This window comes from Quercus suber, unplaced genomic scaffold, assembly GCF_002906115.3.
Source record: "Quercus suber isolate HL8 unplaced genomic scaffold, Cork oak 2.0 scaffold_338, whole genome shotgun sequence".
NCBI classification, from domain to species: Eukaryota; Viridiplantae; Streptophyta; class Magnoliopsida; order Fagales; family Fagaceae; genus Quercus; species Quercus suber.
Genome location: NW_027069790.1, coordinates 328,556 through 354,381, shown reverse-complemented (window position 1 = coordinate 354,381; position 25,826 = coordinate 328,556). Strand labels below are relative to the sequence as shown.

General features: G+C 39.2%; 3 protein-coding genes across 3 annotated transcripts; 2 read left to right on the top strand and 1 right to left on the bottom strand.

The window, feature by feature from the left end:
- Positions 1–7,956: 7,956 nt before the first annotated feature.
- Positions 7,957–10,570, top strand: LOC112000846 (protein RTE1-HOMOLOG). Its single transcript, XM_024033014.2, has 3 exons — positions 7,957–8,170; positions 9,384–9,670; positions 10,040–10,570. Exons 2-3 carry the CDS (start codon positions 9,401–9,403, stop codon positions 10,460–10,462), a joined length of 693 nt encoding a protein of 230 aa, XP_023888782.1. The 5' UTR covers positions 7,957–8,170; positions 9,384–9,400; the 3' UTR covers positions 10,463–10,570.
- Positions 10,571–12,658: 2,088 nt separating this feature from the next.
- On the top strand, positions 12,659–16,056 carry LOC112000873 (thioredoxin H-type). Its single transcript, XM_024033044.2, has 3 exons — positions 12,659–12,842; positions 15,500–15,622; positions 15,757–16,056. The coding sequence occupies exons 1-3, from the start codon at positions 12,753–12,755 to the stop codon at positions 15,898–15,900; spliced, it is 357 nt and encodes a 118-aa protein (XP_023888812.1). The 5' UTR covers positions 12,659–12,752; the 3' UTR covers positions 15,901–16,056.
- A 1,166-nt stretch (positions 16,057–17,222) lies between these two features.
- LOC112000864 (beta-galactosidase 3) lies at positions 17,223–23,810 on the bottom strand. Its single transcript, XM_024033035.2, has 19 exons — positions 23,444–23,810; positions 23,242–23,337; positions 23,029–23,141; positions 22,823–22,889; positions 22,589–22,681; positions 22,204–22,347; positions 21,857–21,945; positions 21,645–21,750; positions 21,456–21,543; positions 20,960–21,078; positions 20,708–20,872; positions 20,369–20,547; positions 19,603–19,712; positions 19,408–19,517; positions 18,904–19,014; positions 18,708–18,821; positions 18,416–18,618; positions 17,967–18,303; positions 17,223–17,879 (listed from the first exon to the last, which is right to left on the bottom strand). Exons 1-19 carry the CDS (start codon positions 23,615–23,617, stop codon positions 17,742–17,744), a joined length of 2,556 nt encoding a protein of 851 aa, XP_023888803.2. The 5' UTR covers positions 23,618–23,810; the 3' UTR covers positions 17,223–17,741.
- Between the last annotated feature and the right edge of the window lie 2,016 nt (positions 23,811–25,826).

Sequence of the window (25,826 nt, the reverse complement as noted above, 5' to 3'; positions counted from 1 at the left end):
GTTCTAAATAGCTACAACAAAATTAAAAAATTGAATTGGACAGTTGGCATCAAATTAGATTCCAATGAAATATTATTTGAAACTTAATTAAATTTTCTCCTAGAGGTATGAGTGTTGTAGGGGAGATAGGCCCAGTAGTACATACTGGGCCGAGGGTCCAATTTGAGGATGCCTAGTAGTCCGAGGGCAGTTAAATGTTGTCATGAAAGTTCGCGTTAGTGAATGAAGAAAGGGGGTTTGGTCATAAGAGTCCAAGAAGGTGGTCTAAGGAGCAAAGCAGAGGTCCAAATGTGTGGTCTGCCATCCAGGACAACATTTCAGGACGTTCTATTGATAAGGATACACATCATAAAGGTACAAGACAAAGGGGAACTATGAAATATCAAAAAGAAAGCTGCTACCACCACATTGAATGCTTTGTAGCTAACTCTCTAGCCACATTAATGAGGAAGTGATACCTGAACAATGATTTTCAGCCTTACAACTACTCTCAAAGACTTTAGGAATGTGCTGATGGGACAAGTATTAACACCAGTAACCTAGTCTACACGTGGAGGGTGAAGATGAAATAAGAAGAAAGTATAAAAGAGAAAGAACACCATGAAGGAAGGGGGAATTAAGAGAGAAAAACACTGTAAGAACAAGAATTAGACTTGTAACGATACCAAAAAGAAATATATACTAGAACTGATCTCCTCGGATTGTGCCGAGAACGATTTTCTTTGGATAAAAACAGTCTATCTTTATTATATTATTATCTGGATCCATTATAATTGTTATCCAATTCATTAAAACCTAATTTTCTAACCCGCTCTCTATAAATTTATTGTATTGGACTCTTTGGACCTAGATCCTTTTTACCTTTTGAGTTTAGAAACCAAATTGCATCCTTAAAAGTGTCGTTATTGTGGTCTTCTTTACTCAAATGATAATACATCATTTATTTTGGCACAAATTTTAAAAAAAAAATTACATGAAATACGTGGCACAAAATTAGCTATTCATTTTAAATATCTAGGGGCAAAGTTCTTTAGGCCGTTAGAAAAGAAAAAATAATAATAATTGTGTGGCCAGGAAATCGTACAGCCACGGCCCACTCTAAGTCAGGCCCAAATGACCCAGTCCGAGGAGGGATGACTACCTAAGGCCAATTTGGGGAGCAAACCCTTCTTTAGATCCGCACCGAGGATCCCCTCGTCCTCTGCATACTAAGGATAACTATAGAGGAGGGAGGACAGACCCAGAGCCAGTTGTCACCTCAACACTTAATACGTTCACCTAACCCTTCTGGCAGCATTAATGGGGATGCAACCCCCGGGCAGGGCTACATCGATCAGGGTGAACCACTTGAGCACGGATATGACCTCTGATGGGACAGGCGGCCAGAGGAGAGGCCAATGAACGATCAACAGGAAGAGGAAGAGAGTAGTATATAAGAGGGACAAGCAAAATGTAGTGGGGAGGCTTTTTGGGGGTTTTTGGAGAAAAGGGAGGAGAAAAGCCTCCTCGGCCTTGGGCTGAGGAGCATTTCCTAGTTGTAAATTGTTCCAAGTGTTTCTTCAATAAGAGAAAAAGATGTTCAGGCTTCTAAGACGCTGGTCGGCGCCTAAACCTTCAACCCACTCTCTACAAATTTATTGTTCTAGGTTCGTTGTGCCTATAACCAATCTCTTTTGGGTTTAGGCTACAAGAAAATTGACCCTACAATTGGCGCCGTCTGTGGGAAGGATTAGTGCACCGGCTGGCACAACAGGCGACGGTTCTAAGTAATCATTCTAGGAAAGATTGATGGTGATCAAAAAAAAAAAAAAATTCGAGACAGATGATTCAACAGCAAAGAAAGAGAGCTCGATATTATTTCATAAAAAAGAAAAATTACAGATTACAATCAGAGGCTCAGGCAGGCATGCATTACAAATGTTCCTACCAGCTAGTTCTACAATCAGAGGCCCAGGTGGACCCTACAATTCCCTAAAACTAGCTGGAGGGAAGTGTCAACCCGTGCTTTTATTGGCATCAAGAGAATGGGAGAACTTGACACTAAAAGCAGGGAAGGGGGAGGGCTAACTTGTTTCAAGGCCACCAACAACTCCTTTCCAGGAGCGGCGGAGCTTGAACAAAGTGAGGAGCAGATGCAGGCACACCGGGACACCTTCCCTCATGATGTTCCCTCCATTCTCTCCAGCCCTCACGAGCGTTGGCCGTTGGAGACGGCAACACTCGGGCACCGGCCATGACGTGAATTCACACATCTCCTCCGTCGGGGGTGCGCTCCGAGGAGAGACATTAGGTACTCTAACGACATCCCACCGAGCCACCATGCATGGCACCATCGGGGTTACGCCTAAACTCTGCCGCACTGGAAGCCCAGTGGGGGCTGCGGCCACAAGGGCTCTTGGCACGGATGCCCTCACACCCGCCCAAAGCCGCCCCATATCTACTGACTCCAGTCACAATTCCGGCGAGGTAATTAAAGGGGCTGGGGGGAGCTGAAGAGGTGTGTTCTTTCTGTTTGTGTTGGGGGGTTCATGGTGTGTGAAGAAACCTTCCCCCCGAAGAGTCTTATATAGGGGATGAATGTTGGTGAGAATTAATTCACGCAGAATTCGAAAAGAGAGTTGTCAACAGTGCTAGTTATGAGGCTACCAAATTCCAAAGGGACCGTAGACCGTTGGATTCATGTTAATTAATGAGGACATTAATGAGGGCGCGTCTCGCGCACCGAAAAGTCAAGCGCGGAACACGAACAGCCAAGGGATGCTTCGTAAGTGAGGGAAATGGGGACTCGAGCTGGAGGCGAGATCAGCGCCACGTGTAAGATCAAAATCCGGCTCAAGGAAGAATCATCCCCAGCAGAGCGATCCGAAGACAAACCCCTGCTTCTAGAGAAATGAAAGCGTTAGACAGAACCAAGGCACTGCATGGTCCTCGGACTCAGGCCTATGGGGAAACTACTCGCTCCTCTATACCTGGGTACTAGACAGAACCAAGGTATTGCATGGCCCTCAGACTCAAGCCTATGGGGAAACTAGATACTTACAGAGAAATGAAAGCATTAGACAGAACCAAGGCACTGCATGGTCCTCGGACTCAGGCCTATGGGGAAACTACTCGCTCCTCTATACCTGGGTACTAGACAGAACCAAGGTATTGCATGGTCCTCAGACTCAAACCTATGGGAAACTAGATACTTACAGAGAAATGAAAGCGTTAGACAGAACCAAGGCACTGTATGGTCCTCGGACTCAGGCCTATGGGGAAACTACTCGCTCCTCTATACCTGGGTACTAGACAGAACCAAGGTATTGCATGGTCCTCGGACTCAAGCCTATGGGGAAACTAGATACTTACAGAGAAATGAAAGCGTTAGACAGAACCAAGGCACTGCATGGTCCTCGGACTCAGGCCTATGGGGAAACTACTCGCTCCTCTATACCTGGGTACTAGACAGAACCAAGGTATTGCATGGTCCTCGGACTCAAGCCTATGGGGAAACTAGATACTTACAGAGAAATGAAAGCGTTAGACAGAACCAAGGCACTGCATGGTCCTCGGGCTCAAGCCTATGGGGAAACTAGATACTTATAGAGAAATGAAAGCGTTAGACAGAACCAAGGCACTGCATGGTCCTCGGACTCAGGCCTGTGGGGAAACTACTCGCTCCTCTATACCTGGGTACTAGACAAAACCAAGGTATCGCGTGGTCCTCGGACTCAAACCTATAGGGAAACTAGATACTTACAGAGAAATCAAAGCGTTAGACAGAACCAAGGCACTGCATGGTCCTCGGACTCAGGCCTATGGGGAAACTAACCGCTTAATCAGACCGTTGCGCCGAACAGAACAGGGGCGTCGCATGGCCCTCGGACTCAGGCCTACAGGGAGGCCAACTACAAAACATCCCAAGTTAGGAGAGGACCAAGCCCCATGGGGCCCTTGAGACGCGAGAGAGGTGCCCATGCACACGTTCTCTCTCCTTATCATCGTTACTGGCGCAACTGACCAACATGCAATTCAAGCTAAAGTCATACGGATCTAAGGAAGAAAGGAAAAGCAGGCAGCGTGTACACAAATAAGCAATTCAAGTAAAGGGAAATCAAATTCGCATTACAACGATGAGTTCGTAAAAATTGCATGGCAGGAGCCACAGTACATAGAAGGAAAATATAAAAAAATAAAATAACAACGTGAAAGCAGGACGAGCCGAGACGCCGGGGAGCCTACTCCTCTTGCTCCGGTTGGACAGAGGCAACCCTTGACCCCTCCGAGCCCTGGCCTGAGGGGATAGTCTGCGGGGGTACGGCGAGAGCAGCTACTTCCTCAGTGGTGGAGGCTGGATCATCGGAAGGGATCTCCACTATCTCTGGGGGTACCTCCTCACTCGAATGCTCCCCCAGTTCAGCTGCCCGCACTTCTTCAGTAATCTCCCCAACCTCAGGGTCCTCAAGGGCGGCCTCACGAATAGCGGGAGGATAATACACGTTCTCCGCCTTCCACAGGTCGGACGCAGCCTCCACCCAGCTTGTTTGAGGGCCTCAGCTCAAACTTGGGAACAATATCGCCTACATACTCCAGGGACTTGAGCCTTGTAGTCGGCCTCTACTGCAGCCACACCCTCAGTGTAGGCTACGGCCTCGGCCTCCTCCTTGGCACGCTCGGCCATCTCCTTGCCATGATCAGCCTCATCCTTGGCCCGCAGGGCCTAGTCCCTGGCCCACTCCGCTGCCCTTTGATTCCCCTCGGCCTTTGCCACGTCAGCCCGCAGGTTAGTAATCAAATCCCTCGCGATCCGCAATTGCTCCTCCGCCTCGCGTTTGCGCGTCGTCTGCTCCGTGGCCTGGGTCTGCGCGCCCTTAAGACCAGACAGCGCATTATCCCGCTCACTGGTCACCTCCTTCAGAGCCTGTCGAGCCTTGACGAGGTCAGCTTCAGAATTTTTCAGAGTATTGGTGGTCTGGTATCGCCAGTCGCGCTCCTTTTTAAGGACCTCCTTCTGGTCGTTTACCGCCCCCTCCAACGCAAAGATAGCTTGGACGGCCTGTCAAAATGACCAATGTGCGATGAGCTCAATAAAAGAAAAAGAGTGGGAAAAGAATTGAGGTTATAGCCCCTACCATCCCCACATATCGCTTAAGGCTGAGGAAGACCTGCTCGCTCGTCAACGAGTCAAGCTCAGCCATGTCCGCTGGGAGCAACAAGCTCCTCTCCAATGCGTCTGCCACGCGGGTACCCTCGCCCTCTTTGAAATCCCTAAGAGAGGCGCTATCCCTCAATGGCTCCCCGCGGAGCATCGGGGTTGGGAGCCAGGCGTCAGCCTCGGACGAGGTGGTGTCGGCGACCTGCCTATCCGGACTCCTTCCGCCTATCTTAAGCTGCTTGGATGGCCGCAAAGTAGTATCCTCCTCCTGTGAGGACACCGTCCTATCCCCCACGATCCTTTTACCCTTATCCTTCTTCTTCTTAGGACCAGCCGGCACGGACCCAGAGGGCGAGCGAGTCTGAGAAAGAAAAGGAGGAAGCTTCTACCGAGCGGAAGTCGACTTAGCCTTCGAAGGAGGAGTAGGAGTTTTCTGTTGGAACTCCCCCGGCTGGCCCTCAAGCAGGTCCAACAACTTAGTGGCGGGTTTCCTCTTGTAACCCATTGACGGCCGAGGAGGGGTTTCTGAAACAAGGAGGTCTGCTTCGCTCAAATTGGGATCACCCAAGTCCCCGGGAGGATCCTCGGACTGATCAAGATGAGCGAAAACTTCAAACGCGTCCCCTTCCCCCTCTAGAGCTCCCTCAGCAGCCTCGGCAAACAGTTGGGAAGAGAAGGGGACGGCTAATGTGACAGTTTCCTGGTCGGAGGGCCCCTCGGGGAACGAAAATCCGTCCTCGGTCACAGTAATCCTCTGGAGCCGAGGATCGTTGGCGAGGATGACGTGCTTCGGAACCGGGAACGATTTCTGGGTAGGTGTATAACCCAAAATTATATGGGCGGCCCTAACCTGGTTGTCGCCCTCGTTTATGTACACCGGCACCCTCAACACCTTTTGCAAGTCTGCTCGGTTGATCAGATGGAAGTGACGCTGGAAGGCGTACGGGTCTGCAAACGAAAAGTACCAGGACGTTAGTAAAAAAGAAAGGGGGGTGAAGAAAAGTGACGAGAGCTTGAAACCCTATCTGTCCCCCACTGCCCCACCTGGTGTGCCCTCTGTTGTTGGGCAATGAAGGCCATCATGCCACTCCCCCGACACAATGAGGAAATCCTCATAGAACCCCTTGCTAGACTCGGGGAGGCACTGAATGAGCCGCACCCTGTCGTCCCTCGTTTTCAGGGCGTCCACACAGCCCAGAATCCTAAAGACATTTATCCCACACTGGGTGGGGGCCAACCGAAAGTGCATGAGGTAATCCCTCATCACCGGCCCCATAGGGATCGGCATCCCCCCTTCAAGGAAGGCGACTACGACAATTACCACCTCGCCTTCCTGCTTGTATATGCGCCACTCCCCATCCTCACAATGTCTCGGATTCACATTACCGGGAATTTTATAGTCGGTGATGAATTTCTCCATCGCCTCCTCAGTATCAACGTATTTCTTAAACCTACCCATCTCAGTAGACGCCAAAAAGAACTAAGAAAGAACAGGCGAAGCAGAAAAAAGGGTAACGAGAAAGAGGGGCCAAAAAGAGAGCGACTTACAGGAAAGAGAAAGGGCTCCTCGGACAGGCTTTTGTGCTGGAGGTGCTAGTAAGGGGGTGTCTGAACTCGGGAAGGGTGCACGAATATCCTCGATTACAAATGAGGAACAGGAAGAAGCGGTTCGTACGAGTATTTATACCCCAGATCGAGGAGCCATGCAGGTTTTCCCGCTCATAAATGCCAGACGAATCTCCACCGTTGGATGGATAACTCCTCCTTGGATGTGGGGAGCACAGAGCCGCCTGGATTTAATGATGGACACATTACGTGCTCCGAAGCGTCAGCGACGTGCCCTTGGCAGGTGAATGGGCCCCAGCACTAACGAGGGGTGGGGGGGGATGAGGCCGAGGATGTCAAAATCCTCCTCCCCGCCCAAGGATGCATGCAGCAAGATTTTGAGGGGCTATTGTGGGGCCAGGAAATCGTACAGCCACGGCCCACTCCAAGTCAGGCCCAAATAGCCCAGTCCGAGGAGGGATGACTACCCAATGCCAATTTGGGGAGCAAACCCTTCTTTGGATGCGCGCCGAGGATCCCCTCGTCCTGGGCATACTAAGGATAACTATAGGGGAAGGGGGACAGACCCAGAGCCAGTTGTCACCTCAGCACTTAATACGTTCACCTAACCCTTCTGGCCGCATTAATGGGGATGCAACCCCTAGGCAGGGCTACATCGATCAGGGTGAACCACTTGAGCACGGATACGACCTCTGATGGGACAGGCGGCCAGAGGAGAGGCCAATGAACGATCAACAGGAAGAGGAAGAGAGTAGTATATAAGAGGGACAAGCAAAATGTAGTGGGGAGGCTTTTTGGGGGTTTTTGGAGAAAAGGGAGGAGAAAAGCCTCCTCGGCCCAAGGCCGAGGAGCATCTCCTAGTTGTAAATTGTTCCAAGTGTTTCTTCAATAAGAGAAAAAGATGTTCAGGCTTCTAAGACGCCGGTCGGCACCTAAACCTTCAACCCACTCTCTACAAATTTATTGTTCTGGGTTCGTTAGGCCTATAACCAATCTCTTTTGGGCTTAGGCTACAAGAAAATTGACCCTTCAATAATAATAATAATAAAATCTTGATAGAGTTAGAAATTTGAACCACAATGAATTTTCTTTTTCTTGCACCATACAATACAATGATTTAATTTCATGACCAACCTAGAGAATAAATAATAAAAATCTTTTTTTAGAAGAAAATAATAATTTAAAATAATAATAATAAAAAGAGGTTAGAAATCATTTATAAATCCTAAATTGATGTTACCCATTACCCAACTCCAAAAAATTCCCAAAAAAAAAAAAAGTTAAGATGAAAACAGAAGAAACCAACACCAACAGCATATTCCATATAATCTAACCCGCGCAGGAAAAACCGCCCCCATAGAAGCCGATTTTGGCGAACGTTACGCCCCCAACTTCCACTTCAACGTCAAATCTCCCTCTCCACTTCCCCAAACCAACCGTCGCCTCCTCGTTTGTGAAACCAAAAAGGTACTCTCATTTTCCTCTCTGCGCTCAGATCTACTTACCTAAATTGCATTTACGCTTAATTCTTGATTTTCATGAGATTCCCTTGCTTGTGTTTCGTCTGATTTTTATTTGATCTGCTATCTTAATCTCAATTTTGGGTACTTATTATTAGATAAGTTTTTTTTTTTTTTTAAATAATTTTTTTGGCTTTGTGAGAAATATAATCATAGCTATTGTATAGCTTTTAGTCACTTCTTAAAATTGAGAGCCCTTAGCTAAAATTTTGGGGTTGCAAAGAGTAAAGAAACTGTAATGTCTGGGAAAGTTTTGTCTACTTTCCTTCTAGGGTCCATGTTCAACTGAGTAGGAGGGAGGATGGTTAAGTGGATCTGGGTTTGATTTGATTTGAGAGTTGAATGTGACCAAAATGTGCCACATCTTACCCATAGGGATATCACAATGGAGAATCTCCCCTTTGCCCCCTCACTTTCGGGCCAACCTTTTATACGCCGTGCCCAATGCATAAAACTCCTACTTTTGTGGGGTCTGGGAGAAGTAATTGGTAGACAGCCTTACTTATTTTATTTTTCTTTTGGGAGAGACTGATTCCTGGACTCGAATTTGTGACTTGTTGCTTTTGGTGAAAGGTACCTGCCATTGCACCAAGATCTGATCTTTAGGGCCTACCTTATTTTATTTAAAAAAAAAAAAAAAAAAGTTTCACATCATACATTGCAGAAGAACCAAATGTAAAATAATTGCTCATTTAATGGTTATATTAATGGATGTTATGTATGAGCTGAGAGGCCATGCAAAATGGATGCAGTGCCAAGCATACATAATTTCTATAAATTTTGTGTAAGATTTTAAACTTTGGTTGGAATTTGAATGTGATTAGAATTTTAGAATATTACTAGAAACTGACTTCAAATTAAGCATGTTCACCAGAAGCTTGCTTCTGTTGATAGAAGTGTATTATTTTCTTTTGGCTCGTCATTGAATGGTAAAAGATGATCTATAAACCAACAGAAGGAAAAGTAAATTTGAGGATTTTACACATAAAGGTTAAGAATGAATTTACACATAAATGTTTTGGAGGAAGCATTTTGCAAATTTTAGGTGTGGTAAAAGTAAAACTTAATTTTTAAAAATAGGTATCATCTTTATTTTTTATACAAATAATCTGTGATAGTCTACATACTTTCACAAGTTCTAATGTGTTGAAGCAATTCAGATTGCCCAACTTTGGCAATGGAAGAAAGTGCAGACCCTGAGAACCAGCTGATGATCGAAGGAAATGTTCCAAAAACTATGCAAATTGATCCAAGAAGAGCTAGGTTCCCATACTGCATTGTGTGGACACCCCTTCCTATTATTTCATGGCTGATTCCTTTCATTGGTCACATTGGCATATGCAGAGAGGATGGAGTGATCTTGGACTTTGCAGGGCCCAATTTTGTGTGCGTGGACAATTTTGCATTTGGATCAGTAACCCGCTACCTTCAAATTAGCAAAGAAAAGGTTTGTACTGGTTTAGTATCTGAATTAATGGCTTGGCTTGGCTCTTCTGCAGTCATTGTTTCTACAGTTGCTGCAATTACCATTGTGGCACCTACTAGTAATATGGCCTGCCTAATGTTTTATGCACACCTTGTCATTGAACCAAAAAGAAAGCTAGCTATTTGTAAAATGCCTCTCCTTTCTTGGTGAAAGGACTGCCAGACCCCTTTTCACCTTTGATTTGGTGAATTGGATTGGAAACTATGTTTACTGACAACTTACGACAATTGTAGAAACAGTTAGGAGCTGCTTTCCTTGTCAAGATGCTTATCAGTTAATTTTCAGATTATTCCTTGATTCATTTATGCTCTTTATAATTCTTGCAAGCAGTGTTCCATTTCTCCCTATCCTTCAGTATACAATAGTGAGGATGGATACATTCCGGATGAACCTGGACGAGAAGTATCGACATGGGATGATGCACTACGAAAGAGCACTCAGGAATTCCAACACCGATCTTACAACCTCTTAACTTGCAATTGCCACTCTTTTGTAGCAAACAACCTAAACAGGTTGGGCCTTCATTCGGGCGGGTGGAATGTGGTGAACCTTGCTGCTCTCATATTTCTCAAGGGTCGTTGGGTGAGCACAGGATCCATGGTGCGATCTGTCTTGCCATTCTTTATATCATTTGCTCTTGGACTCGCATTCGGGGGTTTGACATTCCTAACTTACTGGGCCTTTTTCACCTGCTTTCTTGTTGGTTGGTTTCTTCTGGGCACTTACTGTTTGAAAGATTTGATCCAGTTGTAGAATTTCTGTTACTTGAATACTTGGATGTATAAAACTGCCGTTCAACAATTGTATTTTGATTCAGATACTTACATATGCGGAATTACTAGGGAATATTTTCAGACAGCATATCTTCTTTGTAAAAATCTTTTACCTTGGGTGCACACACTACTATTTTTGGTGGGAAATTCTCCTTAGCTTTCTGTAGCTGATCCCATGGATCAAGAGCTATACTTCCTCTCAATGGGATTATTTACCTCAGGCCATGCGCCTAGTGCACACACGCGTGCAATAAGGCTAATTATTATTATTATTATTATTGTGATTGTGATTACTGTATTCTGTTGGTTGAGATTTGAGAGAGACAGAAAGTAAAGATAATGTTGACAATTAGCTAACAACTAGAAAGTTTGATGGGTTTTGAAGACAAGGTTGCTATAGATCCACATCCAATGGGCCTTGCAATACAGGCAAACAATGTAGCATCTTTGTCTTTGATAAGGTTTAAAGAAAGGGTGAGTCTCACTCTCACACAAGAAGAAAGTGTGATGACTCATGCCCTTGTGTGCAACAATTAAAGCGCGACGATCGAAACTGTTTGTTTGGACTTTGGAGGAACAATTGTCTGGACTCTGTAGCAGCACCACTCTTGCTCGTGCCTATTTTTCTTTCATTATATTCCTTTTCCAAACGTGCGACAGAGTACAGACCACAACGAAAATACTTATTATTATTATTATATATATTTATGTGTATATATATATATATATATATTCTAATCAATGCCCACAATGACGAAAAAAGACAACGCGACTGACAAGTGACAAACGACAAAGCCCACCTGATATAATAATGGGCTTTTGTATTTTTTGACAAAATGAACCTTTCTTTCTTTGCTTTCAGACAAATCATGTGAAACAATTTGGCTATGTATGGCTAACCATTTTTACGTATATCACTGTTGGACTTTACAATGAGTTTTAATTGGACCTTTAATTCTCGATTCAGAACGATTATATCACCTTTCTTTTTTTGGTATAATGACCTAAACTTTAGGTCAAATGGCTTTAAAGTTCAAATTGCCCCCTAAATACTTTAAGACCTTCTCTTCATCTCTCTGTGTGCATGTTAAATACTTAGTATTCTCAAAAAAAAAAAAAAAAAAAAAAAAGCTAAATTACTAAATTTGGTATTTACTCAAGAGTCTTAGCTACATTACATAAGAATAAAAATCTTGATTATTACCATTAAATTAACTTCTATTCATACCATTCAAAGCATGGATATATCAAATTTTTTTTTTTACTTCCTCTATAATTACTGCAGGGGATATCTACTTGGAGCCAATAAAGGGAAGAAAGTTTCAGAGAATATTGAGAAAATTTCATACCTTGTTCACTTTTTATGGCACACACTTTTCCTTTTTTTTTTTAATACCTACCTTGTTCATTTTTTGAATCTAAGTATATTTGAGAAAAAAAAATATTCGACATGTTTCCTTAAAAAAAAAGTATATTTGACATAAACTCTATTTATTTTGACATTAACATTTTTTTGAAAATAAATCATTTTTCAAAAAGTATTTTCAAAAAAAAAAAAAAAAAACCATTCTATGTTAGATATCAACCTTAAAATGAGTTGAAAAATTGTCTTTTAACTTTTTTTATTTAGTTTTATATGAGATAGATTTTTTTTTTTTTTTTTTTTTAGTTTCACATGAGATAAAGTTATTTTTCAAAAAAATTTAGCAGAAAACAACTTCATCTCATGCCAAACTAAATAAGAGAAAATAAAATATAACTTTCTTTCAGCTTTATATATATATATATATATAAACAAGAAAATATGAAAAATTATTTTCAATTTTTTACATAAAGTTTCCTATGGAAACAAAATGAACATTAATGATATATCTAGAATGTTTTTATTTATGTATATTTTTTTTCCACGTCTAAAGGGTTTTTGAGACCAAAAAATTGTGGCCCAAGTAGGCATCAATGAGCGTAAAGAAATTATGAGGATATAGGTATGCCATAATCAGCTCGAGCCCCTACCTTTTATAAACATCCCACAATAAAAGCTTAACAGCTGGACTTCGTCCTTTACGTGGCTTGCATGAGAATCTACTGTGGTCCTCATCCTCAATGGCAACCTCGTAAATTTATACAAAACTGAGGTCCATACCATATTTCCGAGGATCACTTAACTTAGTTTGCTTATTTATAGGAAGCAGTAAAAGACACCCAGAATCATTTCTTTTTGTGTGTTTATCTGTTTGTTTTCCGAGAAAATCTTTGAGAAAGAGAGAGAAATGGCAGCAGAGGAGGGACAAGTGATCGGTTGCCACACCGTCGAGGCCTGGAACGAGCAGCTCCAGAAGGGCAATGAAAACAAGAAACTGGTTTGTCACCTTTCTTCCTTTTTTTCTTTTTTTCAATTTATAATTATTTTTATGTTTTTGTTTGGTTTATATATGTTCTGGATATGATAGTTGTTTGGTGTTTTGGGTGATTGGGGTTGCATTTATTTTGGATTCCGATTAATGGGTCTGGTTTGGTTTGGTTTGGTTCTTGTCTGATCTGATCAGCTTAATCTGGATTATTGCTGATGGCATTTTTGTTGGTAACTTGGTGTTGGTAGGTTCATTTAGTTAGATTATATATGGATTTATGGTGTTTATAGCAAGGTGGAGTCAGAAATCTTTGTTTAGGGTGAGACGCTAGTGTCAAAGTATAATTTTTATTTTGGTTAAAGGCTTAACTTTTAGTACAATTTTTTTTAGAGAAAATTTTATACTAAAATATGAATCTAAATTAGATATATATATATATACACACACACACACACACCTTTATGGCTAAAAATTTGTATTTATTTTGTTTTTTCCCTAAATTTTTGAAAATGTAACAAATTGTCTTTAAAGAACTTATTTCAATAGGGTAGGGATGAAAATAGGAAAATATAAATAAAAAATATTTTAAAAAATTAGGAATGAAAAAATAAGAAGATATTTTTAAATTTTAAGAGTAGAAAGTCTAAAGTGCTATTTGTTGCATGTGTTTAAACATATGTTTTCAGTTTTTAAACAATACTACACGCATTTTCACATATTTTTTTACTTACATGTATTTTTAAAAAAACTGAAAACTATTATTTAAACACACATACCAAACGGGCCCTAAAGTTTTTTAGTACAATTATAAACAAAGAACTTTTTTTATAGTTTTTTATGGAAGAAAATAGAAAATTTTAATATCAGATCATGCAAATTTTAGCGCCAAAACCAATAATTTTGCCTTCTTTTGGAGCACAAAATTTAAATTTTTATATATAGTTGAATTAGGAATAACACATTTTTCAAAACTGTTGGGGACCTCAACAGTCAACACCTAACTCGTCCATGGGTTTGGCATTATTATATGGATTTTGTTAATGTTTGCTCTAAGAGCACACAATAATTTTCATTTTTGAAAAAAAATTTCTCGAAAATATAGCTTTTTCAATTCTCGAAAAAATATTTTCAAAAATGGTATTATATTAAGTAGAGTTTCAATAACATAGAGCTATAGATTCTCAAAAATAATAATAATAATAATAATAACGTAGAGTTATAACTGAAAAGCTATTTAGCGTTTTGAGTATTTTTGAGCATTTTGCAAATAAAAGTGAAGTGCTTTAAAATTATGGATATATAAAGTAAGTGCAGCGAATGGTAGAGATTTCTCTAAAAGTTCTAAATTTTAGCTTTAATATTAACAGCTTCTAAAAGCACTTTCTGATAGGACTTTTTGGACGCACCCTACATGTGTTTGTGAATTGTAGTTTCTTTAAGATTGATCTTGATGCCTTTGTGAATTATGGCGGACACTGATTGGATAAAGTTTTTGGAGTTCAGCTTTTACATTCTTTTTTTTTACCCCTTGATAAATTTGTTTGGTTGAGTGTTTTTTCTTGCCAAGTCTCTTTTATGTCAATATATCTCAGGATATTTGTCATTGTCAACATTTTTTTGTGATAGTTGCAAAATTTATGAAGTCTCTCATTCTGTTTGGTTGGTTCTAAGAAAATATGATGGGGTGAACAACTACTTTAATTTAAAGCTTTTTTGTTTCATTTTTTCCCCATATTATCTGAGAGGCAAAGAGGACGTTTTTGGACGATTTTTGGAAAAATATTTATACTTGAAAATTTGAAATATATATTATGTTTTGGCTTTTTTTTACTTGCTGATCCATCTCTAGTAAAACAAACAAAGCTTTGGTTTTGGAATAAAATTGATACTGGGATTTGATTGATGTGGGTATTTTGATCATTGTATTGGGAAATTAATGACGGGGCTCTGCTTAACACATAGAATGGAGGATACACAAAAAGTTGTGGTAGAGGCCTGTTGTGACTTGTGAGTGAGATAAGAATTAGGTAGTAGATTCTTTTTGTAGAGTTTTAGAGTTGGCTAGATCAGTCTGTAATAGGGAATTAGGCTTGTTAAACCTGTGTCCTCCAATCAAATCTCAAAATTTATATGTTGAATATCAACCCTTAGATGTACTGGTTTTGTTCAAATTGTCGTTTTATTGTCTAATTTTTCTATGAAGTCTGACTTGACATGCCACTTCTTACAGCGGTAAACTATTGATTCGGTAACGAAGTAATACAAATTTTAAGAAAATACATTTGAGAGAGAGAGACACCATAAATGTTGAACTTATTGGGTTAATAAACTGGATGGTTTGTGTTAGCAAGAGTGGGAAAGAGACTGGACGATGTAGTGGTGGTGGTGGTACTACTAGTAATAATATTAAAAATAAATAACTAAATAAATAAAAATCGTCCAATGTTAGAAAAAATTTAGTCATGTTTTAATGATTAATTAACTGGTGAATTTGGACCCGCATGTAAATGTTCCCTTGCATGTTTGGCATGTTTAGTTTCACAGCTATTATTATTTGATGCCGATGGTTGTCAATGTCACCGTTTCATTGTATGGACCGTGTGTTTCCCATTACTTTAACAGGTTTTTTCATTCTTAGCATGCACTCAGCTCTATAATTGATGCAGATAGTTGTGGATTTCACTGCTTCCTGGTGTGGACCATGTCGCTTCATTGCACCATTCCTGGCAGAGCTGGCTAAGAAATTGCCAAATGTCACATTTCTTAAAGTGGATGTGGATGAGCTGAAGGTAAAAAAATTCAGATTATAAAATTTCTCTCTGCTAAAAATGATAGCATTTTACAAATTTATAATTAGTTTTAGAAACACTGTTTGTTCAACTTATATTTGTCTTTCTCATAAAAAAAAATGCCATGTTTGTAGTCGGTTGCTCAAGATTGGGCCGTGGAGGCAATGCCAACATTCATGTTCCTGAAAGAGGGGAAGATTGTGGACAAGGTGGTGGGAGCAAAGAAAGATGAACTGCAGCAGACTATTGCAAAGCACTTGGCCACTGCCACTGCTTAATCCTCATAGTGATGATGTTCACCACCTCTAAAAGTGTTTCTTAGACCTTTCCAGATGCTATTTAATCTTGATCTATGTTATATATCGTGTAGACTGGAACTGAAAGTGTGTTGGTTTCGTGCGCCTATTTTAATTGCATGACATACTTGAAGCTCATTTTATGGTTTTGCTGAGTTTTCTTGCTTGAAGAATATGAATACTTGGATGCATATGAAGATGGTAGAATGTATCTTATGATGTTGGGTTTATAAAAGTGGCACACCATCACACTAAATACTTGAGCATGTCTAGTTTACATCAATTTGTTATGTCAGAATGTGCCTGAAAGTCAGTTTTTTTCAAACTAATTTCAACTTATATGTATACTTCCCATTTTCTACTTTTTCTCTGAAGTTTGATACATTCGTCCCTCTGGCTGACTTTTTACATGCTTGAACAGCTTAAAATGTACTAGAAAATAGGTACGAAAATTTCGTTTTAAGACAACCAGAGAGAGAAGTTAGATATGGATAATTTACTGGCGTATGGAGCTGATTTTTGGGACACAACTGTGAAACCAATTGAGGTTTCCTATATTTTTTTCCCCTTTGATTATAAAGCGAGGGGAAAACTTTTAATTGGAGAAATATAAACTAGGACAAAGCTGACAAGCTCTACCGCCAATATCAGTTGGAAATTAGATTTCTATTATCTTTATAACAATGGTGGTCAATTCCAAATTTCCAATGAAACCATTACATCGATTGTTAATTGTTATATCTACTTATATCCCACAAACTCTCTCTCTCTCTCTCTCTCTCTCTCTCTCTCTCTCCTTGGAGCTCCTCCATTCGTGGGGGTTATCCCTTGCAAGCCATTAAACATTCTATAACATCCAAAACAAGGTAATTCCGAGACATCTTTCCGGCCTCAAATACCTCCTTGGTTGTGTTCCCTTGCAGCCATCAACATTTGGGAAACCGTACATCAATGCAGATCGGCCTATAATAAGGTTTGTTTGTTAGAATCCAAGAATTTGCAAGTTTGTATCACCTGGATTAGACTGTCTAGTTGAAGTCAAGTATTTAAGTCTCTAGGGGCTCCCAAAAAAAGAAAAAAGACCCCCCATTGGATTCATGCTCCAAAACATAATTACGCTATAAACTATTTTACAACATCTTTTACGAAATATTAATATAGTAATTGATAAGTAAAAAAGTGATATTAGTAGTGAATTCAAATGAGAAACAGTAAGAATTGACCACATCAACAGTTTGTAAAAATTTTATAATGTAGCCATTACTCAAAAAATTTAACAAGGCAAGGACAAAAAACGATGCCACTTGGAAGTAAAATGAAATGGACTTCAAATTGAGGAACTGCACATAAAACAATGGTCATAGTAGGATCCGCTCCCAACATGAACCTAACTCAAACTGGGTTTGATTTTTCCCCAATGATACAAACATAAATATAAATAAATCACACTAACAGAAATCACCTCTTTTCCCAGTGCCCATTTCCGGTTAAAAGGTCGGGGACTGGGGCTCGAAATTCACCTAAGGCCCCAAATTATAGGACCCCGGGAATTCACAAACTTATCTACCTAACAATCACTATATTACATTAGTCCATTACCCAACTTAAATTAAGAACCAATTGCCTTACGGCTGCAAACACTTCTTTGGCCAGAGGTACTAACCATCTGACAAAAACTATGCACTCAACCTAACAAACTAGAAAACTTTTTCCTGTACTTCTTTTATTCTTCTTTCCTTGATTGCTTCTCTTGCTGGTAGTATATAGTTAAAAGTCACAAGATGGCTCCTTTTATGAGCACTTGTAGTCTTCTTTTTACCTAATTAACCGCCCCAATTTGTAGTTGGGTTAGAAGCACAAATAGCTTCCACTGATAATCTCTTCAATACATTTGGGCATGGATCTTTCCCAAAGTTGCTGTTGGATATGGTGACCGCGCATCTCTGCTTCCCTATACACTTCTGTGGAAAGTGAATATTAAAGATTAAAACATGATCAAAATAAGCATGCATTCTAGATTCTAATACATTGTTAATCAAGTTTTGTACCTTCTCTAAGATATCGTATGAGGTAGAGGCATGGCATGTTCCTTGCTGGTAACTCCCACAAGTTCCTAAAGGAGTTCCAAAGCTGGCAAATTTAATGGAAGATATGGTCTGCCCCTGACTACATCGCAGGTGAACCTTAGGTCTGTGGAGCTCTTCTGATTTTCCATAGCTTTCGATGTGCCAGTTCTTAATGGTTGGGTGGTACTCAGTGACATCAGCACAAACACTGGATACCGATCTCTTCACAAGAGAAATCCCTGAGGGATCTCCCCCAAGTTCCTCAAAGATCACCAAAAGATTTTGTGTTGGCTTCAACCAAGACCTAGGTACATGGTACCTGATGGGGGAAATATTGTTGGGGTTAATGAAGAAATTTTTGCCTCAGTATTCAATACTATATATTATCATCCAGTGTTACAAAATTTATCATAAATTTCCTAAGAAGTTACCATTTCTGGGTGGGTTGGCCACAACCAAGCTGACACTTTGGAGGTCGATACCCTCCAGCATAATTGCACCCGTTGCAGTTACCACTAGCATATGCAGTCCAGTATCTCCCAATGCTCTGCCCATTAATCCATATTTGACCTTTCCCCATACCCTCCATGTCCAAGGCCAGGGGTTCATCTCCTTCAGGTGCATCGAAAAATGCCTGCCAATTTATAAGAGAATATTTTCAATATTCAAAACCATCAGGTTGTCTTCCACTATATCATTGCATTGCATTTGCTATGTTAATACCTTATGCCAAGTCAATGGCTGTTGCTTCTGTGCGGCTAATGATCCCCGAATCCATTCAACAGATGAAAAACCATTTGTAGAAACAAGGTTCATGGCTTCTCCTTTTAGACCTACCTGTTTAAGAAGGAAGCTGTGAGGCAAAATTCATTTGAATCAACACGAACTTAAACAAAATTGGTAGTTAACATATGCCTACCTGGTAGGTCCATTTCTGCCAGGACAAGTCCCACTTTCCCTGGTCAAGTCCATGCAGTGCAACTGGTCCAAGGATTCCTGTGTTCCAGGTCTCAAAGTGGCCACCCACATTCTTCAACAAGAAACACAAAAGTTAAGACCTTGTTTAAATAGAAGAAATAACCTTGCTAGCAATGGTTAAAGGTCTGTGCAACATGGTCAGATTTCAGGATCCAGGATTTGTAGGATGCTTGAACCACATAGCTGTCTAGACTAGGAGTCAGCAAACACTACGAAGCACCAAATCTATCAGGTATAACTCGCATGATTTGAACAATAAAGCATCTAAATATTAATTAATTTTTACTTTAAGATTGGCCAAGTCTATGATGGGTTCTTAGCCTTTTTCACATCCGGTCTTGATTTTGCTGAGTACAACACAAACCTTCTGTTTCTTCATCTACTAGGTTCCGAAATTACCAGGGTAGAATTACAGAAACACAATAGAGACGGAAAGGGAACTAACCGGCAAACCAACAGCAACGCTCAGTAGCGCAATTCTGTTTGTTCCAGCCTGCAGATTGACCTTTCCAATATAAGTGAATCTCCTATTCTCCCTTGTCCCAAATGCAGAGCCTAACATAGTATAATATTATATGTTAAGTTTCTCATTGCTAATAAATAAAAAGGAAATCCATGAGAAAGTAAACAAAACATGTACCTGAAAGCTGTCCATTAATAAAGACATGCACGGCATGGCCTGTTGATTGAACAATGAGAGTTGGGAGTTCACCTCCACGCAGGAAGGATTCAGATTGGCCAATTTCAACACTGTAGGCATATTGAAAAGAAGATTGTAATAGCGTGTAGTTGTATGATCTTTCTAGATCATCTATTGAATTGTGTCAATGAAAGAATTAGGCACAAATGTAGCGAAGTCCAACAATATAAAGTTTTAAGTCATCCAGATAGGAAAGGTTGTATCATGGGAACCAAGGTAGCTCACATTAAAACATTTTTTTCCTAGGTTTTTTTTTTATTTTTTTTAATTTTTTATGAGTTTCAAACTATGACGTTCGCTCTTGATGATAGCTCTTTATTTTTAAACCAAAACACCTATTAGTTTTTGGTAGAGACGGGAATTGAACCCCAAATCTCTTATTCAACCATCAGAGACTTTATCAGTTAAGGTAACTAAAACCTACTCCTAAGTTTGTTATATTCACTAATATTTCTTTCCATTACCAGCGTGGTGATCTCTATTTTTTTTTTTACCCCCGTAGGGAGAGAAGAAGATTATAGAGTCAAATATAAGGTGCAGATGAATTACTGCTGTGCCAGTGGATGGAAAAAGAAAAATAAACAGTCACCACAAGTGGGAAAACACTAATTTCGTTCCATGAGAAAATCTTTCCAAAGCACTCAGACAAAATCACACAAGAGCCATGTACAAAACATGACTAAGGCACTTAGATAATCATCCTCACCTAGTTATGTACCACAGGTAGTCGCTAGTGTCCCTTGTGACATTTATCTGTTCCAAGAGACCAGGAGCAGTGATTGTTGTACTGTCATCCAGAGAAGTAATGTCTTCATCATAGCTTTCCCATGAGAGCATCTCAGCACTTGTTGGCAACATTTCCATTTGTGTTGTTTGAACTCCAACCTAAAGGGGAGGGATAAGAACTAGTCAATACCACAAAAAATTCTGCACCATTTTAATTTTGGAATGAAATAAGCTGAGAAGAGAACAATATAAATAATTTCGCCTCAAATTATATATACTACTGAGATACCAAAAAAATCCATTAGATAAGGTTTCATACCTTTGCAGTATTAAAGACTACATTTCTGCAGTCAGGAAGGATGCTGATGGACCAAGGAGGCAAATTATAGTGCATGTTATTGAACAGCACTCTTGCAGCTGACTTTGTATCATAGTTGGAGAGAAAAGCTGCACAATCTCCTGATTCTGATGAGTATACGTGAGCCTGGAAAAGAGAATTTACTTTAGTAAGTGAACAATAACAAAGCCCGCGTTGCCAGAAGCAGGAGAGTTTGAGAATGGGCGTCCAAACCTGTTGAAAGCTCCCTAATGAAGTGACAATAGGATCGGATGAAACCAAAGCTCGCTCAGACATCTTAATGGCCCTATGAAGCTCCTTTAGATGACCATACTTTGGTTGCCTAATCAGACCTATCAAGTTTTTGTAGTACAGCAGTTATATTTCCAAACAAGAGTATGCAGCATGCTGGGGGTGTGATATATATAAGAATGCATAAGCATTTCAGAAGTAGACTCATATTCTTTTCAGTTCAATTTGTAGAATTTGGGCACAGGTTGATAAATGGTGAAGAACTAAAAGCATTCAAATGCATAAAAAGAATCCTCTCTAGTTAATCATTGAACAACATAACACCCTAAAGGGATGTTACATCTATTGTCCTGTTGACATTGCCACTACTATCCTTAAATTTTCTCTTTCCTTTTGGGTGGAACAGTCATTCAAGCAGAATTGCTCAACAATATGAACTAATTGGAAAAATAAAAGAAAAAAGATTTCTTATTATCACCATATTCATCTAATGGAGCATCGTAGTCATAGCTTGTTGAGATGAAAGGGCCCCCGGCTGTGCGTCCAAAATTAGTCCCTCCATGGTACTGTTTCATACACAACAACACAGAGATACTCAATTTTATTATAGTAGAATTCAACATTCAAATTTCACATCTCCTCAGAATATTTGCTAATGAAAGCCAACCATGTAGTAGTTAACAAAAGATCCTCCTTTCTGTATGAATCGAGCAACTGCGAATGCCAAATCCTCAACAGGTCGCTGGTGGATTGGGCCACCAAACTCCGTAAACCTTAAAATATACATAAAAAGAGATTGAAATGGTGTACTTTCACGTTACAACAAAATTGCAAATCTGTGATTAGAATGCAAAAATAAATAATATATTTATGACATACCAGCCACTCCAAGCCTCTGTCCATATTGTGGGTTTGTAAGGTTTGTTGGGAGAGAATGTATCACAATAAAAACCATTGCATGTGTTTATCTGTCAGCAGAGGAAAGGAAAGGAATTTTTTAGGCAACCAAAAAAACTTTTCTCACAAGATAGAATTAGACTTTTAAAAAAAAAAAAAAAAGGACTAATATCGGGCACCTTCTCTTTGAAACTGAGGGGGAAGAAAATGCAAAGAAATACTAATTAAAATGCAAATGAATAGATCACACGCTTAGGACTACTAATCAAATTGCATAATAGAGCGGACAGAAATTTATATTTGCAAGAAAAATAGTCAACAGGACTCACCACTGGATCTGGGGCATCTTCTTCCTTGCACATCACCCAGGGGACCCCAGTTCCCAATTCAACAGCCATTTTTGCTGCCCAACTCATATAATTGTAGCCAGCAGCCCCAAATAGCTTACTTTGTACCCCATACTCATTCTCAATCTATACAAACATAATTTACAGAAATTATTATTGTAATTTTGCTAGTCAAATTTACTTCTATAAGAGCTGCATTAAATATTTCTACCTTTCTTTCAAACAATTCATAAAACTTGCACATAGTTCACATATGGTTAATTTTTTAACACAAAGCCTCTAATCAGGGTTGAATAAAAATTTGCAGCCCGGATGCAAAAGATGATAACACATTAAAATTGAAAAGCCAAAGTCCTAAAACTCGTACCTGAGAGAGTATGATGGGTCCACCCTGAGATTCAAACAGATTTTCGCTCTTCATCAGTCCAACAATCTTTTCAGTGAACCTTTGCATTGCCCTCTGCAACATCCATAAGTATGTGCTTAATACAACTAACATACTAAATAGTGAAGAATACCTGAGTTTCTATATTCTTCATTGATTTTCCTTTTCCCTACTCGTGCAATATAAAAGCATGGAACAAAGGTTAAGAAATAAAACCTTGAAAGGCTCATTGTCTGTTCTGAAACTGATTCCTGGGACATACTTGAGCCAAACAGGAAATCCTCTGAACATAACACAAAAAACAGAAAATTAAAAACCAAAAATAAATAAATAAGAAAAACCCTGAAAGTGAAAAACCCTTTAGAACTTGTAAAGCCTGAGAGACTGATTTAGATGTTAAAGAGAAAAAAATTGGTTGGTACCCAAAATTCCACTCTGCACAAACATAAGGTCCAATGCGGATATGAGCATAAAGCCCAGCTTTCTGTATGGTCTTAATGAATCTCACCAAATCATATCTCCCTTCAAAATTGTACTGAAACCATCGGAGGGGAAAAAAATTAAACACAGAATAAGAGAAACTAAAAAAGAGAAAAGAGAGTGTAGGAAGTGCAAGGAAGAGAAAAGTTAAGTACATTGCCAGGAGAAGGCTCATGAACATTCCAAAAAATATAGGTCTCAACCACATCCAAACCTCCATCTTTTGTTTTCTGTATCAGATCCTCCCACATCTACAAGCACCTCATTTCATTTCATTTCCAAGAAAATCACAAACCCAACAAAACAATTAAACTACTAAACCAAAGCAAATAGAGAAATGGGAAATGATTATTGTACCTCAGGAGTGCTTCTGGGGTAATGTATAGAGCCAGAGAAGAGAATTCTCCTTTGCCCATTTATGATAATGGCCTTCCTATCATATGTCACACTACACTGAATCAGCTGGAAGAAACCAATGAACCACACTAAACCAAATAAAAAGAACGACTTGGAAACTGAGTTGATTTCCATTGCTCTCTCTGTGTACACACTAAAGTTACAATCTTTTGTGAAATGCAAAGAGAGAGAGAGAGAGAGAGAGAGAGAGAGAGGTCTTTAATGGAGGTTTTGGTCTACTAGTGCAGAGCAACAAGAACTAGACTACTACAGGGTCCATTTTTGCTTTGGACTCCACACTCAAAGGTCTCTCAGAGACTCTGAGCTGAGCAATTTATATATAAAGAAATACTATTACACTTAAACAGCTCAGCTTTCACGTTTAAGTCACAAGTCACAGCTCAAGAGCTATCGTATTGCGTGGCTGTGAGCTGCGTGAAAAAACACATAAACATGACAAAACACTGAAAACAGTGGAAAAGCAAGACAAAACAGTTAAAATTTTATTATTATATTTATGAGGATCTTTGGTGAAATTTAATTGGTCTTGGTAAATGGTGAGTGTTCAGCACGGGATAACAGAGTAAAGTGTTTGTTTTAAGTATATTCTTAGAGCATCCGTAGCAGATGTTCTAAAAATTATGTCATTTTACCACACTAAAGGCTTACTTTATTATTTTACTACATCATTTTACAACATCCCATTTATCAGATGTTTTATAATTCAATTCTATACATTAAAATAATATTTACTACACATTAAAATAATATTTATTACAACTCATCAACACAATCTACACATTAAAAGAAAAAAAATTTTGCCACATGCATTCCGTACCGTGGCAAATTTGCCACGGTACTGTTCAATGTTGCAAAAAAAATAACATATGCCACATCTACTAAATAGGCTAAAATTGGGTTTGGTGTGGGATATGTGCCAAATATTTAGCATTTGGCACATATCCCACATCTAGTGTGGACGCTCTTAGTAAAGGCGTTTATCTGCTTCCTTTTGCTCTTTTTGGTTAATTTTTTTTGCCTAAAAAAGTAATATTTTGGTTGAGAAATATTATACAATTCACTGAAAAAAATTTATCATAGACTAGCGTGCTTTATTCCATTCTATGTATAAGTACAGTATGCCTGTGAATTACCCAATAACACTTTTCTTTTCTTTTTTATGGGATATCCAATATGTACTTATTTTCGCATTATATTTAGATGTTAATTTGTGAGAACATCAGCATTGAAAAATTTTAATACTACTCTATTTTACAATTCTAAAAAGTTATTTTATCATTATACTGTACCATTTTACAATACTTTCACATCCCAAACTTCTACTTCCTTATTTTACTCATTAAAATAATATATCTACATAATAAAATAATATATCTCAAAATTATATCTTTTCTCTCCCATCTATCTCATCTCTTTACATAATAAAATATTATTATTTTTTTACAATACTTGCTACAGTGCAATTCTATGTTTAGAATTGCACTGTAGTAGTATTACAAAAAAAGTTGCAATACTGCTACTTAGCATTCCCCAATACAAATGGTTTTGGGGCTTAAAATTCCAAATTTTCCTTAGATTTGACATTAGCAATCCCCAATACTAATGCTCTGATACCACAACTAGTATTTAGTGAAAAAAAAAATTTAAGTACACCAATTACAAATTAACACTTATAGATATTGTAAATTTTGGTGTGGGTTTAAATGTGTCCTAGGAGTTTGAGGAATTATACCTTATTACTAATATATAAGTTATCTCTCTCACAAACGGATGAGACCCCCAAGCTGTGAGAGAGATGATTTGTAAATCTATAACAGGGTATATTTTTCCCGAAAATTTTTCATAGGATAAAAGTAATATCAATTTTGTTGTTCAAAAATACTAGTTCTAGTTAGTAGGTTGGAACTTCACTTTATTATACGCAATTTTGAAGTTGATTTTCCTCATTTGTTCATGGTTCACAAAACGAACAGCAATGGCATAACATATTATGCTTACCTTTTCAGTCTAATGTACCATGATATGACCCTCTTTAAATTGTAACACTTTCGATCGTCGTGGCCCAGGAAAATCATAAAGGCAGTTTCTCTTTTACTTTTAGGCTTTTAGCAGCACTTCACTATAAGTTCTCCTATAAGGCTATAACCAACGAAAATAGAACCCACTACTGAGCCGCTGGCTAATTTGCATTAGGCAGTCTTTTTTTTTTTTGGTTTATGCTTACATTCCATTAATTAGCCATTTTTACCATTCGTTAAGGTAATTCCATTTCCAACTTTAAAACAAGTTGCCCCGACAATAATGCATCTCATAACATTCTAAC